Genomic DNA, 17,206 nt, shown 5'->3' with positions numbered 1-17,206 from the left:
ATCTACTTCCTGGTATATACACACCTTCTGTTACCCAATCAAAACCAAATCCCAGTGCTGCTTTTAAGGGACCTGCATATGTTAGCAAGCCCCAAGTCAGGTGATTTTGAGAGATTACCTGGGTAGCTGACCTAATCAGGTAATCCTTTAAAAGTGGCTCTTGCTGGCAAGAGATTCAGAGTGTGAGAGAATCTGATGGGAGAGTCTGATGCCTGGCTTTGAAGATTGGGGTGGGGCTTGGGGGCCCAGATCACAAAGAATGCAGATGACTTTTAGGAGCTCAGAGCTGACTAAATGAGACATATGTCCTTTAACTGCAAGGAACTAAGTTTTGGTGCAAATACTTGAGCTTAGAAAAGGATTTCAAGCTTCCTATGAGGGCAGAGTCCAGTGACATGCTGATTTTAGCGTCCTAAGACAGAATAGAAAACCCAGCCTGACTGCTCCTAAACTTTTGATCTCTGAACTCTTAAAGTGTTGTAAGCCTCCAAGTTTGTACTTATTTACTAAAGCCACAATAGAAGACAAGCAATTGAGTATTATGCTCATAAACTTGTAACTATTATTTGTTAAATATTTATTGATGTTAGATCACATTACACCAGCACAACAATCCAAAGTAGTATTTTTTTTTATAAATACAACATGAAAGGTGGCAAAATAATGCTACTTAATCCCAAACCCAGCAAGTGAGCAAAAAGTCACATTCAGAAAAATTTGGCAAGTAAGATATGACATATGTCATAATTCTACAGTATAGATAGGTTCACAAGAGACTTTGCATGGTATCTTACATTCCATATTAGCAATGCACAAAGTGTAGTAAAAGAAACTTGTACCATCCTGTATAGAACATCTGCCACCTGGTGCTCAAGCCTATTAATTATTTAAAACTCGTTTGGTATTCTTACAAAGAAGTAGAAAGCTGTACATGTGAAGCAGTAATATGAAATATATGGAGTGGTACACAGATACAAAGTCATTTAAAAATACTACATATTGAATAACTGAGCTAAGAGTTCAACATTTTTATTATAAATAATGAAAGATATATGTGTTTTGCATAAGATAATTTTTCATAGCAAAGTACCATTAAAGCCTCATGTTTTAATATTTTAGGCCAAATTTTTTCCTTTTCAAAATTATTGGTTCCGACTTAAAACCATCAAGTCTGGTCAGAATCAACTTAATCTAGCTGATGCAGAATCACACTCATTTAAAAACCAGTCTTTTGCTGATGCCTTTACAAATTACTTGGCACCCAGAGCCCTTTTAAGGCAAAGTTTCATGACAGCAGGGAAGTAAACTAGTATTTTCCCACTGACTTTATCTTGGTGCCATTGAGATTAAATTATGGCACAAACCTGTTTTTGTTGATCTAAGTCTCCGTTCCCTTCAGTAAGCTAAAGCCTGTCAGGCGATTTCTCACTTAAGCTACTCTTGTAGGCTCAGTCCATTTTCAACTTGCTCTGCACACCTAAAATTGTCCACTAGTACACAAACTTCAGACACAATGAAATTTCCATAGCTCATCTGCTCCAAGCTTTCTGCTGACTCTATATTCCCCGACTTTTGAATGGTAGTTTTTTTTTTTTCACCTCCATTTAGATTAATTTTGAAGAAAACTAAAGATAAAGCTTGGCCTTTAATTTATCATTTCTCCTATTCCTTCTGCGTCTATCTAAACGAGTACAATACAAACATGCTGGTAGCATTTTCCTTCATTCTCTTTTCCCTCCAAACCCCTGGTTCCTCCAGATACTATGCCTTGGTCATTTGGGTGGTTTGGATGCCTTTCCTGGAATGGACTATAATATATTTATTTCTGCTTTCTTCAGAATACTTTATATTACTCATACTTAAATTAGCCTTTCAATATGGTTTGTAAATAAGCTTCCTACCAAGGTAGCAAGAAACTACTACACATTAAAAAAAGTTTAAGAACTAAGATACTAGCCTTGTTAGAAAACTTGATATTCCTAAAGTTTGAGGCAAGTAATTACTTCCTTATGACTTAATATAAAACAATTTGCAAAGACAAGGCATTTCCTTGGATTTCTTTGTCATTCTTTCTCTTCTCCTTACATATTGCACTTGGTTCACTGTATACTTATTTGAACACACTGTCACTTTAGAATCATCTTAGTATTGTTTGCGGTACAGTTGCCTTACATTAAGCATTTCACACTGTCATGGTACGTAGCACCTATAGCTAGTGTTTAAAGGCACTTATGATGGTACAAACTGGAGTTATCTTGAACAACTGATTTTCTTTTAGTGTTTTGGCATTTCAGACCTTAAATCATAGCAATTCCAAACGTTTTAAACTAGATAAATGTGAATTTTCTGTGCAATGTGTATATTTCTATTAGCACTGCCTACTTGAACTTTGTTTGGTATATCAAGTAAGAAAGTATTATTTTGGTGGCTTTTATTTCTTATAGTCAAAGGTATGTTTTTACCTTTAACATAAATGTAACATAGGAACACATTGGTCAAGGCAATAGCTGTTTCAGCTTCAACAAGAAGCCTGGATTACAGGTCCTCGCTTTCTACCAAGCCGGTATTCAATGTCAAGTGAGATGGGTTGGCTTCAGGTTGAAACGCTGCTTTGATGTCTAGTCCCTGATCTGAAAGTGCAGCATAGCGACTAGCTGAGGGCCGAACTTTTTTTGGTTTGGTGCTCTGTGGCTGCTGATGCCACTGGGCTACAAAAAAAAAAAAAAAAAAAAGAAATTAATCAAAATATAAGTGGAAAGCCCTTAGATGTTGAATAAATACAGACTGTTTTTTCATATAAAATGGGTACATATTCATATGAAAAAGATCACTGCATTTAATCATGCTGTAGATTTATTGGCTGTACAGCATATGAGACTAGCAGGAAGATAACCATGACAAAGTATAGTTTATAGTTTGCAGCACAGGAGTCATTTTAAGTAGTTGCTAAGTTTCCTAATTCTCACCTCCCCTTCTTAAATTCTTCAAAGCTCAAAATATATAAATCCCACAATAATGATACCAGTTAGGTATGGGAGGGATGTTTTAATACCATTAGTTAAAAGGAATTGAGCAGTAGGGAGGGATGATGCCATTCACTTTCTGAAGCAGAACCTTACAAAATAATTTCTTATTCAAGAAGCAAAATATGAAATCACTTAACTTTTTTCTAGTAGTTTCCTTGAAGTAGAGTTCATGTTATTGTAATAGTTTATAAATTTAATAGGCATTATTTTCAGTTTATGATTGATGTACACAAATATATACACACAAATAAACCTATTGCTGAACTGCTTAATTTTGTCAAGAAGAGTACTAAACCACAGAAGTAAGCATTCCAGGATCAAAGGTATACACATTTACAGGACATTAAGATACCGTGATGGGGGAAGTGTTAAAAGTCAGTCATTCGCAGACACAAACATGAAAAGGTGAAAAATGTGGCAATGCCTTTTTGCCAGGATACCGTTAACTTCTAAGGATGCTTGTAAGGAAGCCACAAGTGACTAGCCAACATGCATATTCTACTAGGAATGAAAAGTTAATCAGTAGATACTTTGGGTATAGTTCTCCTTGTGTAGTTCACTATTGATGCTGAGAAATTATAAATAGAGAAAAAGCAATATGAAATTTTTGGCAAGTTAAACTATAGCTGTTCTTAAGACTATATAAAAGGAATGTGGGTTTTGCTGCCCAGATGTCTATTTTTTTCATAATTTTAATGAATGTGGTGAGATGAAGTGGCACTCACTGTACACGTCCAGCCTGGCAGTACAGGACACAATCCCCGCTTCATTCTTGGCCGACACTGTATACCACCCCGCGTCGTCTTTTGTGGCTCCTTGAATGAGCAGGCAGATGTAGCCATAATTATCCTGGTGCATGCTGGAGAAAGGATAAAGTCATTAGGGCTCTAAATTTTTAAAAAGTGGCTTTGGACACGAAGCATCATTTTTAATTAGATCATTAGAAACAGAATTGTGCAAGTAGCTGATAATAGGGTCATACTTATTCTGGAGAGGCTGCGAGATCCATTAAAGTTAATGGGGGAGAAGAGCAGATGTCAATAGGTTGAATAAATCTGTACACTTGATTTCTAGGCGAGGATCTGCTTTTACAAAAACCAAAGAATAGTTTCTCTGTCATCACTGAAGCAAATGTGAATCCATCTTTTCTTTTAGATTAAAGGCGTAAACACACACAAATCACGTTTAATCATAACTAAAGGGACAGCAGATTTCTGCCTTTGATCTCATCAAAGAGCAGAAACCTTGCATTTCATACATTTGTAGGACTGAGCAGTTAGGGATTAGATTATATCATTGTATATTCTTACCTCACTCGGTCAGTGTTGTGAGTGAGTGACTCATTTTCTTTCTTCCAAAAGATTTGTGGTGGTGGCACTCCTGAAACACGGCATTCCAGTCGCACTGGGTACCCGTCAGCAACTCCTGTGTTTTGTAGTTTTTCCAAAAATACAGGTGGCTTATGTGCTTCCTTAGCTAACAAAATGAGATCGGTTATCAGTGATGCACTACAAAGAATGCAGAAGTGTTTAGAAATATTGCTTAAATAGACCCTTTTTTATGGGATCATTTTTCACTCAGGTAGTGAGAGGCTAGTCCTCTCTAAATTACTCTTTTGTCAGGAAAAGTTCCTTTGCTTTATTCCACTCAATCAGTTTAAGGCTGACAGGCCCACACAGTGCACAGGCCATCTGCTCCACAGAATGCCCGTCTGACGGTCTGCAGAGATGCGTAAGGCAATGCTGGCATCTGGGATGGCTGCAGTATAATTATGCCCTGAGTGCTCACAGCCTTTACCAAACACTGCCACCTAGTGATTCTGAAGGGGAAAACTATTTTTAGGAATTGTATGTACTTAGAGTATCTGAAATGTATGCTAGAAGAATATAAATCTTGGCTTAAGTGAGACATACCATGTGATTTAAAGGGGGTGGCATCATTATCTAAATCTAGAAGTTTTACTAATTAGAAAAGTAGTCTATGGATTACAAATTTTAATTAGTATTTGAGGGATACTATAAAAATACAACTTTATTACTTAGCCTAAAAGTATCAGAATTAATTGTTAATTACACTGGTTTTTATCATCTTATGGGAAAAATTTTTTTTCCACCCCAGTGGAAACAGATGCAGTTATCTTTGGCACTATCAGCTATAAATGTAAGGAGGCATGTCTTCCCTTTTCCCACAACCCCCTTCTCAGAATGTGACAAATTATAAAAGTTAAGTAGTCAGGGAGAACCAGGTGAAGTTAAAATTTTGCCTGGAATTTAAGATTTATTTATGCATACAGAAGTGGGTACAGGCCAGGGGCAGTAAGAGGATTCACCAGAGATAGAGTGGGGAGCAGAGCAGGCTGACTAAGTACACTGCTGAGAAGAGCAGTGGGTGGGTGGGTCAGGAGAGGTCTGCTGGGCCATGTTGATCACCTCCAGGGTGGAGATTGAACTTGTGCTGAAGTGGCTTTAGCTTCTTAGTGCTGTGCTTTGACCTGCTGCACCACCAGGGAGGGCCCTGCCTGAAATTTTTAAGTATCTTATAAACACCTCTGTAATTCAAGATCTGAGAATTAGATTTTTATTGAGCTTTTTACATGGTTATCTGACCTGGCCTATTTGGGAGGAAAGTGGGAACAGAACCTCACTCTGTATTCTTCCTGGATCTCGGTGTTGAAAAGAGCATAAAATATAGATAACCAGGTGAGTGTCATAGCAACTTCCCCGTGACTGCCATGCAGGATATTGCTGATGGAGCTTCATACACTTTTCATAATTTCATAAAAACTCTGAGACTAGTCCTATAATAGAGCTGTTGTGACAATCAACTGAAAATCAGGTATATGAAGTGCTTTTTGCAAATCTGAGAAATCATATTTTAAAGAAGAACATCAGAATCTTCTGCCTACCTCCTAAGGAGAGTAGACATATTTCTAAGTATGTGTTTTCTTTATGGGTCAGTCTTCACATTATAATATTTTCATAAAACTTACCTAAAGCAAATCTGAGTTTAATTTGACTACTGGGCAGAAATTATGTTTAAATATACTTTAACTTCAGATGCCAAAGAATGGGTATATAGAGAGCTTTAGGCATAAGCTGATTGGTACACATCAGGTTTGGCTTGTGGACTCCATTCAGCTGCTGTTCTTTCCCTGTGAAACAGTGTGACCATCATGCACATGAGAGCTAGAAAGGCCCAGGAAAGTGATTAAAATCCTTTGCTCCCTTGGCCAGGCTTATCGGAACAAAAAGTAGCAATGGCTACACTGAAGAAAAGTTAGTTTCTAATGCACCCATAAGCCTTTTATCATGCCCAAATAGGCTATTTTGATAAGATCTATATTTCAGCAGCTTGACTTATTTTCCGTATTGGTCAGTAAATGCAGGATTAGTTTACATTCTTAACACAGATAAGCCTACCAGCAACCACGAGCTCCAGGCTGAATGAGTTCTGGCCTGCCCGATTGGTGGCGGTACACGTGTAGATGCCAGCATCTCTGGAGCTGACGGGCTCGATGATGAGAGAGTGCACCCCATTCTCACGCACCAGCATCTTGTGGGCACTGTCAGGGCGTATTGGCTTGCCATCCAGTTGCCAGCTTAGATCTGGGGTGGGTAACCCACTGACCTAAACCACAAAGGAAATGACACAAATTTTACTACAGAGAGAATGAAATTGTTAATAGCTAAGAAAACACATTAAATTCCTCCTCTAAAAGGATGAGGTTTAGTACCAACTTAGGTTTTTTACCTTTGTGCTTAAAATCTTTCAGTCACTTTCAGAACACTTCATATGTTTACTTCTATACATTTCTTACAGGGCAGTGTAGAAAAAAGTGAAATAAGGATCAGAAGAATTTCTGTCACTTACCTCACTCAGGATTATAAGAATGAGAGCAACAGGGCTCTAAGCTCTTAGGAACAAAGATGTCCCAACACAGTAACAAGTACTCAATGGGACTTACACTGTGAAGCTGCTCATCTGAGAGTTGCAATAGCTATGGTGACATGAGTTCATGCATCCATCAGCACACAGGACTATTATTTTATAACCCTTGAAACTAAGTAACAAGAGCAATACAAAATTACCCAGAAAGCCTTCTCAACAGATTAGCATCACAATAACATCATAAAAGCATTGAGACCATGCCAGTTGTGTTGACCAGAGATAGATAAAAGCACATTTAATTGCTAATAACATGTGCTGTGAAGGGTGGGGATGGTTGCCATCTGTCATCTCTTTACAGTTCTGCCCTTGATTTTGAATGGGGAGAAAAGTACCATTCAGAAAGGCCTTTTTACCCCCACTCCAAATTTATTAGTAGGAAATTATATACAAAAAGAATGTCAGCTGCACAGAAATAATTCTGTTGAAGAACTAGCTCTACCAAAATCAGCTGGAGACCTGACACATTCCATTCCTGCTTGTGGTATTTATAGTGTTTAGAAGGTGCCGCCTCCTTACACATGCAGCAAAGGTGTAGAAAATTTATTTTTTTAAATCATTTTGTTGTAATTTTTTAAAATAAGTTTACTTTTACATCATTTTGTACATTTTTTTTTTTCATCTCAGTTGTAATCCCCGTGGGTTTCCCAGGGTCTAGAAAATTTAAAGGGAAAAAATTAAATTACTGGTTAACAGGCTAAAGAACATTTACACACAAATAGTTTGGCTTCTGAGAGGTTCTGTGTGTTCCTATCTGTCTCTTATTCCCCAGCCCTTGAAAGAGACAGGGGACACTGGGCAGGCTCCAGGCCTTTCTCAATGCTTGTTCCAAATTTACTAGGTCACATCCTAAACAAGCAGGGCCATGCGTTAAAGCCATGGACTGTGCAATAGGAGAGTTGCCCAAAGCACTGTGTTGTTGCTTTAGGCCCCTAGAACACAGCGTTATCTGTGCCTGAGCAGTTATTCATGTTAAGAAAACCCTCAGCATTCCTGTTTACTTAAAGAAAACCTGATCTCAGGACCTGAAGAGTATTATAACGAGGTGATAATTTTAACAAATTGTGATTTTGGTTGATGTGGAAATGGGAGGAGGCAAAAGAATATGCTATTACTAGAGGAGCTGGACTAGTACTGAGCATGTCCATATCTAGGGACATGCGTAAGGTTAAGTTGGGCTGGGGGCTGCTTTGGCAGTGAGAACCTAGTGTCACTATAGCCACTGGTTCTCATGATTTTTCTTCCTTTAAAGCTTAAGTACAGTGATCGCACCTCCCCTCCCTCAAGCTGGTAACCTCTCCATTTGTTCATGTTAATAACATTTTGTATTTGTTATTTATCCAGGTTGCATCATATCACTGTGAAATTAATAAACAGGGATTGGTTTCTGTTTCTAGTATTTTTACAAAAGTGTTTTTACTTTGCTAAGTTGCTTTTCAATGAAATACTGACATCTTAGATACAATCTGAAGTAGAGCTGATACTATGGTGATTCTCCATTATAGGGTCTTGTAGGTCTTGTAAGAAGTGAGGTCTGAAGAATTGCTCCTGAATTGGTTCATTTTCATCTGTACTGTCCACTTTTTGTAATTTTTTAGTATTTTAAAGTACATCTCAGACTTTGTATGACCTTAAGATACATTTTTTAGATGAAACATTTCTTTTTACACCACAAAAAGTCCTTTGGTAATTTCCTGCTCTTGAGTCAAATGTCATTTTACAGATGGTCTATCAATAGACTAAAAATACAAATAACACTGTTGGATTAGTTAAGACTTTATACATTTCTAGAAGTCCAGATGTACATTTTGAAAAAACATAATTCCCCTATCTTTATATTTTACAATCCCAGAAAGAACCAGCAGGGAGCGCCCACGCAATTTTGCTTAAGAGCTAAATTTTAAATTAGAGAATTTCTGAGCAGTGGATCTTAAACATTTTGACCTTAAGATCCTAGGGGAAAAAAATGACAGTTCACATATCTAATTAATCTTCCCACCCAAGGACCCTGGCTTAAGAAATCTTGCAATAAAACTGCTACACAGTTTCTCCAAAATTACTAATGAGAAATGATTGATGAGGGGAGAAGGGGAGCAGAAGATGTGTAGGAAAGAGCAGATGCTTACTTTGCAGTCCATTCTGCAGAGCTTTCCTTCTTGAACAGTCAGATCTCCTGGAGCCTGTAAGAAGTGAGGTCTGAAGAATCGCTCCTGAATTGGTTCATTTTCATCTGTACTGTCCCTTGATCTGGAACGAGGTCTTTAAACAGATAATTAATCATTTCTACTAGTTAGAAGCTTTTAGTCATCTTTTTAAAAATAATGAAATATTTTTACCTGTCTCCTACCTCAAGGTTTATAGGTAAAAATCTCAAAGAGGCCAATCTTGTTTCATTTGCAAGTTCATTATAAATTTAACAGTATGCTAACTGCAGATCTTAAATAAGTTTGCTGTTCTAATACTTAAAGCTAGCGTACATCATCAAAGGGAAAATGGGAAGAAAACGAGGGATTTTCTATTAACTATTTTTACATAAATATTTTCAAAGCTGTATGAGAAGCAGCTGTAGCTCATTTATTGCCAAATCTTTTTCCATGGAATTACTGTAACTTTACACAGTGATTTTAAATATGTAGAAAGGTAAAAGTTCTTATTTTGTGAAATTTAGTATCTTTCTCATCAAAATCCCTTTTCATGTTAACCAGGAAAACAACATTTTTTTTTTTTAAAGATTTATTTATTTATTCGTACAGAACTGGGGTACAGGCCAGAGATGTGGAGGGTGAGAGGATTCACCAGAGACAGAGCGGGGAGCAGAACAGGCAGATCGACGAAGTACACTGCTGAGGGGAGCAGCGGGCGGGTCAGGAGAGGCCTGCCTCGCCATGTGGTTGCCTCCGGGGCAGGCGGGGATCGAACTCATGCGGAAGTGGCTTCAGTTTCTTAGTGCAGTGCTTTAACCCGCTGCGCCACCAGGGAGGGCCCGAAAACAACATTTTAAGGCAGGTTTTCTACTGTATTATCTATGCATGTGCCTAAAGACATTTCTTGCTTTATAATAAATTCTGCAAAAGTCCTAGGCTTTGTGCATCCCTGTAGCTTTTAAATATGCTACTAGAGGCACCTTTAAGAGCAACACAATTTAAAGTAACTGCAGAGAAACATTAAGAGCAAGATGGTGAATACAAAATTCTGTTAGCAATCATTAGACAATAAGTTTAAAAACACACATCTAGAGACAAATGAAAGATTAGTTTAATAGCCTAGTAATTATCAACTTTTTGATAGTTTACTCTTGAACTACAGGTTTAATTTTTAAATTAAGAGACACAGGAATAAAAGGACATTATGGCACACAGGAAGCTGAAATGTATTGAAGACCGCAGGAGAAGCAGAAAAAAGTTATGAAGGGAGATTACTAAATAGGCTGTGTTCAGAGCCTGGCACTAGCCTGGCACTCCTGAGTACGAGCAGACTCACTGGAATCCTGTCTGCCTGCACGCAGGTGCCAGGGTGGTTTTGAACAAAGGGTTCTGTAGCTCCAGTCACACAAGGAGGTGCAGACATACTACTGCATGCGGCACTTAGGCAGTCTCACCTGCCTATATCCTGTGAGCTAACTTAGTTCGCTTTCTCTTCACCAAAGGTGCCGCAAGGTGTTTGCACCACCTGCTGTTTGTAGCAGGGCTGTCTGTAAAATATGTAAACAGGAGCCTCAAATGACAGGCTATTTGACTGCAGGTTTTCTTTAAGTGCAAATATGTTACTAAGAAGTAATATCTTTTTCATCTGCCACTATTCACTCAGCATCCCTGCATCGACAGTGGGCTACTAAGAATGGAATAGCAGATTTTTGTTGCGCCTTTAAAGTGATATATGTTGTAAAACTTTTGAAGTTAAGTGATTACAAAGTGAACATGGGCACACTGAACGATTTTTAAGAACTCTAGCAGTGGTAGTTTATAATGGGCAACACACACATCTGTTAGCTACAGAAGTTTGCTTAGCAACACTTGGTTACCACTGACGAGCATATTGTTACTTTTGTGCCTATCCCTAAATGTGCTCAGTCCATTTCTTCACACAGAAATTGAGCCCTGTTTCAACAATTTAGTGGTAGTACATTCGAATGGCCTTCTGTCTTCCAATAATGTTCACTTTCATGGTCATGCTCTGGCTCTCATACTGTTGAGTCTAGCCCAGTGACACTACAGGAAGGGTGTCTGAAGTACCTTCTGACATGAGGATGGCCTGATGGAGAGCGGGGACTGCGGCCTCTCTGGTTCACAGCCTGTACCATTAGTCGTCCAGTACAACTGATTCGGCCCTGTCAGAGACATTCAGAAAATTAATTGCTATGCAAAACAATTAGCCATGAAGTACTCACATGCCTGTCTGTTCTTCATAAGACATTATTTCATTTTGTAATGTGACCAAAAGTTATGACATCAACCCCTCTCAGGAATGTATTTTCCTTGGGAGAAACTCTTCAGTAACACTGAAGAAATCAAGTGCCAGTAGATTTCCTTACTTTGTGCCTATCCCTAAATGTGTGAACTGTTAAATATGTTCTACTGTTTTATCTACTAAGATCCCTCTAACACAACACGCTGAGTTGTAAAATACAGTGATTAAACCATGAATTCTATTTTCATGGTCATATTCTAAGGTACAGCTAATTCTGAAATCAAACTGAATGATTTCAATAATGTATAATAATGTATTTAACAAAAGTTAATGGTATATCTTCCAAAAAGATGGTCTCACACTAAATTATTACGTAAGAAGTGCTCATGGGGGTGGACAATGGAGCACATTGTATGAAGGACAGGAAATGAACATACTTGAAAATACCACAGCCAGTTTAAATACCTAATAGAAATGGGTCATTTCATGAAGCCCATATAATGAAAAGTTAGATTATACAGCAGTCATAGCAAATGCAGATGGCATGGGGATGTCACCCATTGGCATTTGGGCTTTTTGATTTAGCCTGTTCATTTTTTCCTCATTGTTATTAGCAGAGTAGCAAAATAGGTGATTTCTGCCCCCCCCAGCCCCCCCTTCTTTCTCATTTCCCAGGAACTCATGTGGCTGTACAAACTATACCTGTAGGTCATTTCCAGAGCAATGCAACAAAGTGAACTGTGTAATAGAATTGCCTGAAAAACATACACATCTTTAAAATATTGCTAACAATGATAGTCGTCATCTGAGCCTTTATAGCAAGTTCTGATCTTTACTAGTGGAGGATCTTGCCTCCCTGTTGATGGCTGCTAAAGGCTGGGCTAGTTGTGACAGTCTCCTCAACTAAAACAACAAAGAAGTTTGCTGCATAAATTTCTCTGTGGCAGTTTGATTCTCTTTGATAGTACAAAATTCCTTTAAACTAACTAGTATTTTTTCAAGTTTATTTAATTCTCTAAATCCTTTTGTAGTCATTTCAATAACATTTACAACATCTTCGCCAAGGCTAGGTTTCAGCTCAAGAAACCACTTTCTTTCTGTCAGCTTTAATCATGAGATTGCACCATCACATCTGACCTCTGAAGCTATGGAGGGAACTGCTAGGAGACTGCAGCATCAGCCACATATTCAGTGGCTCCCCCTAAAGTCATCCACTATGGTTGGGATCAGCTTCTTCAAAACTCCTGGTAATGTAGATATTCTGATCTTCCCCTATGAATCATAACTGTTATAGTGGCATACTGAATTGTGGATGCCGCCCAAAGGTTTCAGTTGATTTTGCCAGCCCAGCAGAGGGAATCACTGTGAAATCTACAGCTTTATGGAATATATTCCTTAAATAAGACTTAAAAGTTGAAATGACTCCATGGGCTACAGAATGGATGTTGTGTGAGCAGACATGAAAACAAGATGGATCTATACATTTCCATCTGAGCTCTTGGGGTGTCAGGTGCACTCTCAGTGAGCAGCAGGGTCTCAACAGTGGCCTGAAAGAGCCAGGGAACCATGCTGTAACAGATATGCTGTCATTCAGGCTTTGCTGTTCTGTTTGTAGCACGCAGGCCCAGTAGATTTATATAACCCTGCAGGGTCTGAGGGTTATCAGATGGTGAATGAGCAGTGGGTTCAACTTTAAAGAGAGTTGACCTGCTCTTCAAAGTTTAAAGCCAGGCACTGACTTCACCGCTCTGCCTATCAGTTCTATAGCACACCTTCTTCCAAAAGAAGGTTGCTCTACCTATGTTGAACATCTGCTTAGTTTAGCCACTTTCTTCCATGATCTTAGATTTGGATCACTTGCTGTAGTTTTAGAACCGCACTTGCTGTTTCACCGTGCACATGTCTGTTATAGAGAGGACTTCTTTATTTAAACCTCATGAACTGACTTCTGCTAGCTTCAGGTTTTCTTCTGTAGTTTCCACAACTCCAGAGAGTTGAAAAGAGTCAGGCCTTGCTTTGGAATAGAATTTGGTTTAAGGACTGGTTTGAATTTCTTGCCAGGCCACTAAAACTTTGTTCACATGAGCCGTAAGTCTGCTCTGCGTTCTCAGCACTCGATTTTGACTGGAGTAGCACTTTTAACTTCCTTTAAGAACTTTGGCTTTGTCTTCACAACTTGGCATAACTGGTATGAGTGGCCCAGTCTTTGTTGGCTTTCAGCATGCCCTCTCCCTAAGCTCAGTAATTTGCCTAGCTTTGGCTGTAAAGTGAGATGCGCTGCTCCTTTACTTGAGCACTTAAGGGACCATAGTAAGGTTCTCAAGTGGTTAAAATTCTAAATTGTTATGTCTCAGTAAACAGAGAGGCCTAAAAAATTTGCCATCTTATTTGGGCATGGTTGGAGTGCCCCCATAATGACAACAACAATAAAATCACTGATCACCACAACAGAAATGACTAATGGAGCATCTCTTAGAAATGTTTTCTCCATATACAGTGGCTTTTATTTTTTTAATTAGGATGAATTTGCACCAAAGGAAAAAGAAAATATCCTTAGCAAGGAAGCAGCATATGTGAAGATCCACCTTTTTAACTTATACTAGTGCTGGCAGGGTGTCACACGCATGGTACATTTAATGTGTTTATGTCATGGCTGCATTTGGGGGGTAAAATACAGTCAGCTCTAACACCATCACTGCCCACACACGAAGCCCTGCTTCCTTTCCCCTTACCAAAAAAAGAAAAAAAGGTTGGCATACTCTTCTCTAAAGATTAGACATGTTTCTGTGGTCTTCAAGACTTTTACTGCTATTCCTTAAAGGGATGTACATAAATATTGCCAGAGTATTTACTTCTTAAATTTAAGAAAAATTATGTTATCACTTGTCACCTTTTAACTCCTACACCATCCTTCACTTCTGAACATGAAGGGAAAAAACAATCTTTAGGAGGCAGAATTATCAGTTTGATAATACAGCATTGTTGGTTAAATGTTACTGTCCAGCAAGTGATAAGGAACATTTTGAAAACATCCAAATGAACTGGCCGTATGATTTTGCTATTACTTGGGAGAAAAATCCAGAAATTAATGGAACATTTTTGAAAAGAAGCTCCAGTGTGAACAACTAAATTATCATCAATAATTTAATCATCCTAATGTGCTAGTTAACTGTGGTAATCACAACAGTTAACAGGCTCTGATGCACATTAAAGCTGTTGCATCTGCTTTTATTAGCATTTTCATTTCCATCTACTTTATTATTAACACATAATGTAGTAATGGAAATGAAGGTTGAAATGAGCCAAGAAGCCTTACAATGGTTAAGACAGAATAGTCAGTAAACTAGCTTTTTACATTTAACTCAGCTGCATATATCACTTTCCTATTGCAAACAAATCCAAGAGTTTAACGCTGTGTAGTAACCAGTAATGAGTGATTCAGTATTAACATCCAGCTGTGAATATTTCATTCAAGGCCAACTATTTACAAAATATCGAAATAACATTTATATGTCCTAGTTTATGAAATTTAACTTGGGGCACACAAATCTTTATCAAAGCTTGCCACTTGTATATATACTGCAATTTGAGTAAACTGCAAAGAGCCATTTCAGAATGCAGATGCAGTACAGAGTAACTTAGCAACCCCACAAAACAAAGTAAAACATGTGTGTTTAGATTTAGTTGTGTCTTAAAGATAGGATTAGAGTCTAAAATAAACTCAGTTTGTGACCCTCCTTTTGGCACTGTGCTTGGTGGAAGGCTGCACACACCACACACGCCTCACCCCTGGGCGGCCTCGCTTAGAGCGCGGGCTCCGGCCCAAGTGGACTCTGGACGCATCACAGTGTCTAACGTGTCCTCTCAGTCCCAGAAGATCAAGCCAGATGGAAACTATGCTACACTCTGCTCAACTTTCCTTTTTCCTTGGTCCTTACTCTTTTTCTCAGCTGTGTATAACTTTCCTATTGCCAGCAAATCCAAGAGTTTATTTAAAGCTGTGTAGTAACCAGTACTACACATTTTCTGTAAATTTTTTCCACTACCGCCTGTGTTTCATTACTGAAGTCATTTTCCACTCCAGCCTTTTGTTCTCTTCACTTCACATCTTATGTAGTTGTTTCTTTCAAGCCCAAATACTTTTAAAAATGTGGGGGAAAACCTAAAGGCATCAAGGCCAATGGCAGTTTTCTGTTGACTGCATATTATGCTTCTGGGATTAAGTTTGACATTTGAGATCTTACTTGTGACATACTTTTTGGTGCTGGCTTGCTCTTTTTAGATCATGTTTTAATTCACAAATTACAAGAATTGCCACATACTTCTGGAGACAACAGACACCATAAAGTTGAGACCATGTTAAAGTCAGACACGAGAACCTATGTTAAGAGTTAGGTACAAAAATTCTCTGCCACTTTAAATACCATTTTGCTTTATAAGAGGTAACACAGTCAATCTAATTTCTAGGTATCTCTATGTAAAGCTATACTTGAAGTATTTAACCCATATCTGCTGCTGAAATGCTAGAATTGAAAAGGAATTTGAAATTATATCAACTCAGCAACTTGGAGCAGCAACTACTAAAAGTGCTGTAAATATCCAAATTGCCTCACGATTTCAAATTTGAAGTTCAAATGCCCATTTTTAGGTTTCCTGTTCTTACTGAAATCTCCCAAGCTCCCTGGTCATTTAGATAGAAAAGGAGACTTTCAGTCCTGCTTTCTTTAGCTAGTGTTTGGGGGTGGAACAACTAACCTTGAGAGACAAATGCAATTCCAGGTAATAGGAACTGCTCAGGCTCTTGTCCCCTGGGCTTCCTGGACTCTTCCCTTCCTACTGAGCATCCAGCTGTCACGCTACTGTCTGCTAAATTGCAGGTGGGATGGATGGGTGGGATACTCTGTCAGAGGCTAGGCTTTTGGTCAGCTTCTCATTTCTTTACCTTCACGTCAAAGGCAAAGAACCAAAGGGGCTTAACTGAGGCTTCCCCAGTGCCACAGGAAGGCAGTGGCCACAGCCCGGGCCCTGCGTGTGCGGGGAGCAGCGCCCTGGCCGGATGTGCGGATCGTGCCTCCACCCACGCCTGCCGCCGAGCTGCCTATGAGGATGGGAAAAGGAAAAGCCAGGGAGTCAGAGACCACCCCCCAGCAACATGCGGGGCACGAATTCCATCCCCACAGTACTGTGAGAGCAGAACAGCTAGAGGCTGGCTGATCCTTTCATGTTCCAATTCCCAGGCTTCTGCCCACTCTAAGACAAGATTGTTGAGGTCTTATAATAATAATGCGCTATTTACATAGCACATATTTTACTATGTGCCAGGTAAATTAGGTGCTTTATAGGCACAATTTAAATCCATATTATTCTCATTTCATAGAAGAAACAGTCATAGGGTTAAGTAACTTTTAAAAGTCACATAGGACATGAGTGGCAGAGGAAGATCCAACTCAGATCTTCCTAACGGCACTGTTCTCACCCCCACACTAGCCACCGTGGCTTTCAGTGCCAGCAAGACCGCACTGTGAGTCTGCTCTTGGCCGTTTCGTCTCTCTCTTCCCCCTTTTCTATGTTCATAGCGGGGACCTTGAGTAGCCTGCATTTATCAAATGACTTAATCAGAGATGCCAGCAGTTCCCATGCTCACAGACTACCCACTGAGGCTGGCCTGCTCTCTCCAACACTCACACCATGAACAGCTAGTCTCTCTGCTCGGGACTTTCCTACATATCACAATAGCAGATTTACATTTATATTGTTTTGTTCTACAAAATTGCTTATCCCAATAGCAGTTTAAAACATTTGCTAGGAAAAATGCCTGAAGTTAATAG

General features: G+C 38.9%; 1 protein-coding gene across 1 annotated transcript in view; it reads right to left on the bottom strand.

The window, feature by feature from the left end:
* Window positions 1–2,433: 2,433 nt before the first annotated feature.
* Window positions 2,434–17,206, bottom strand: part of PALLD (palladin, cytoskeletal associated protein) — a 319,952-nt gene continuing 305,179 nt past the window's right edge. Inside the window, exons 15-20 of the mRNA XM_004682387.1 lie at window positions 11,204–11,298; window positions 9,098–9,230; window positions 6,446–6,653; window positions 4,337–4,502; window positions 3,752–3,885; window positions 2,434–2,708 (exon numbers count right to left, since the gene is read on the bottom strand). Coding sequence (XP_004682444.1) covers window positions 2,536–2,708; window positions 3,752–3,885; window positions 4,337–4,502; window positions 6,446–6,653; window positions 9,098–9,230; window positions 11,204–11,298 — 909 coding nt within the window. The 3' untranslated portion in view covers window positions 2,434–2,535. The remainder of the gene's footprint in view (window positions 2,709–3,751; window positions 3,886–4,336; window positions 4,503–6,445; window positions 6,654–9,097; window positions 9,231–11,203; window positions 11,299–17,206) is intronic.

This window comes from Condylura cristata, unplaced genomic scaffold (genome assembly GCF_000260355.1).
Source record: "Condylura cristata isolate star-nosed mole 26May11 unplaced genomic scaffold, ConCri1.0 scaffold00014, whole genome shotgun sequence".
NCBI classification, from domain to species: domain Eukaryota; kingdom Metazoa; phylum Chordata; class Mammalia; order Eulipotyphla; family Talpidae; genus Condylura; species Condylura cristata.
The sequence above is the reverse complement of the archived record's forward strand: the minus strand, read 5'-3'. Positions and strand labels throughout refer to the sequence as shown.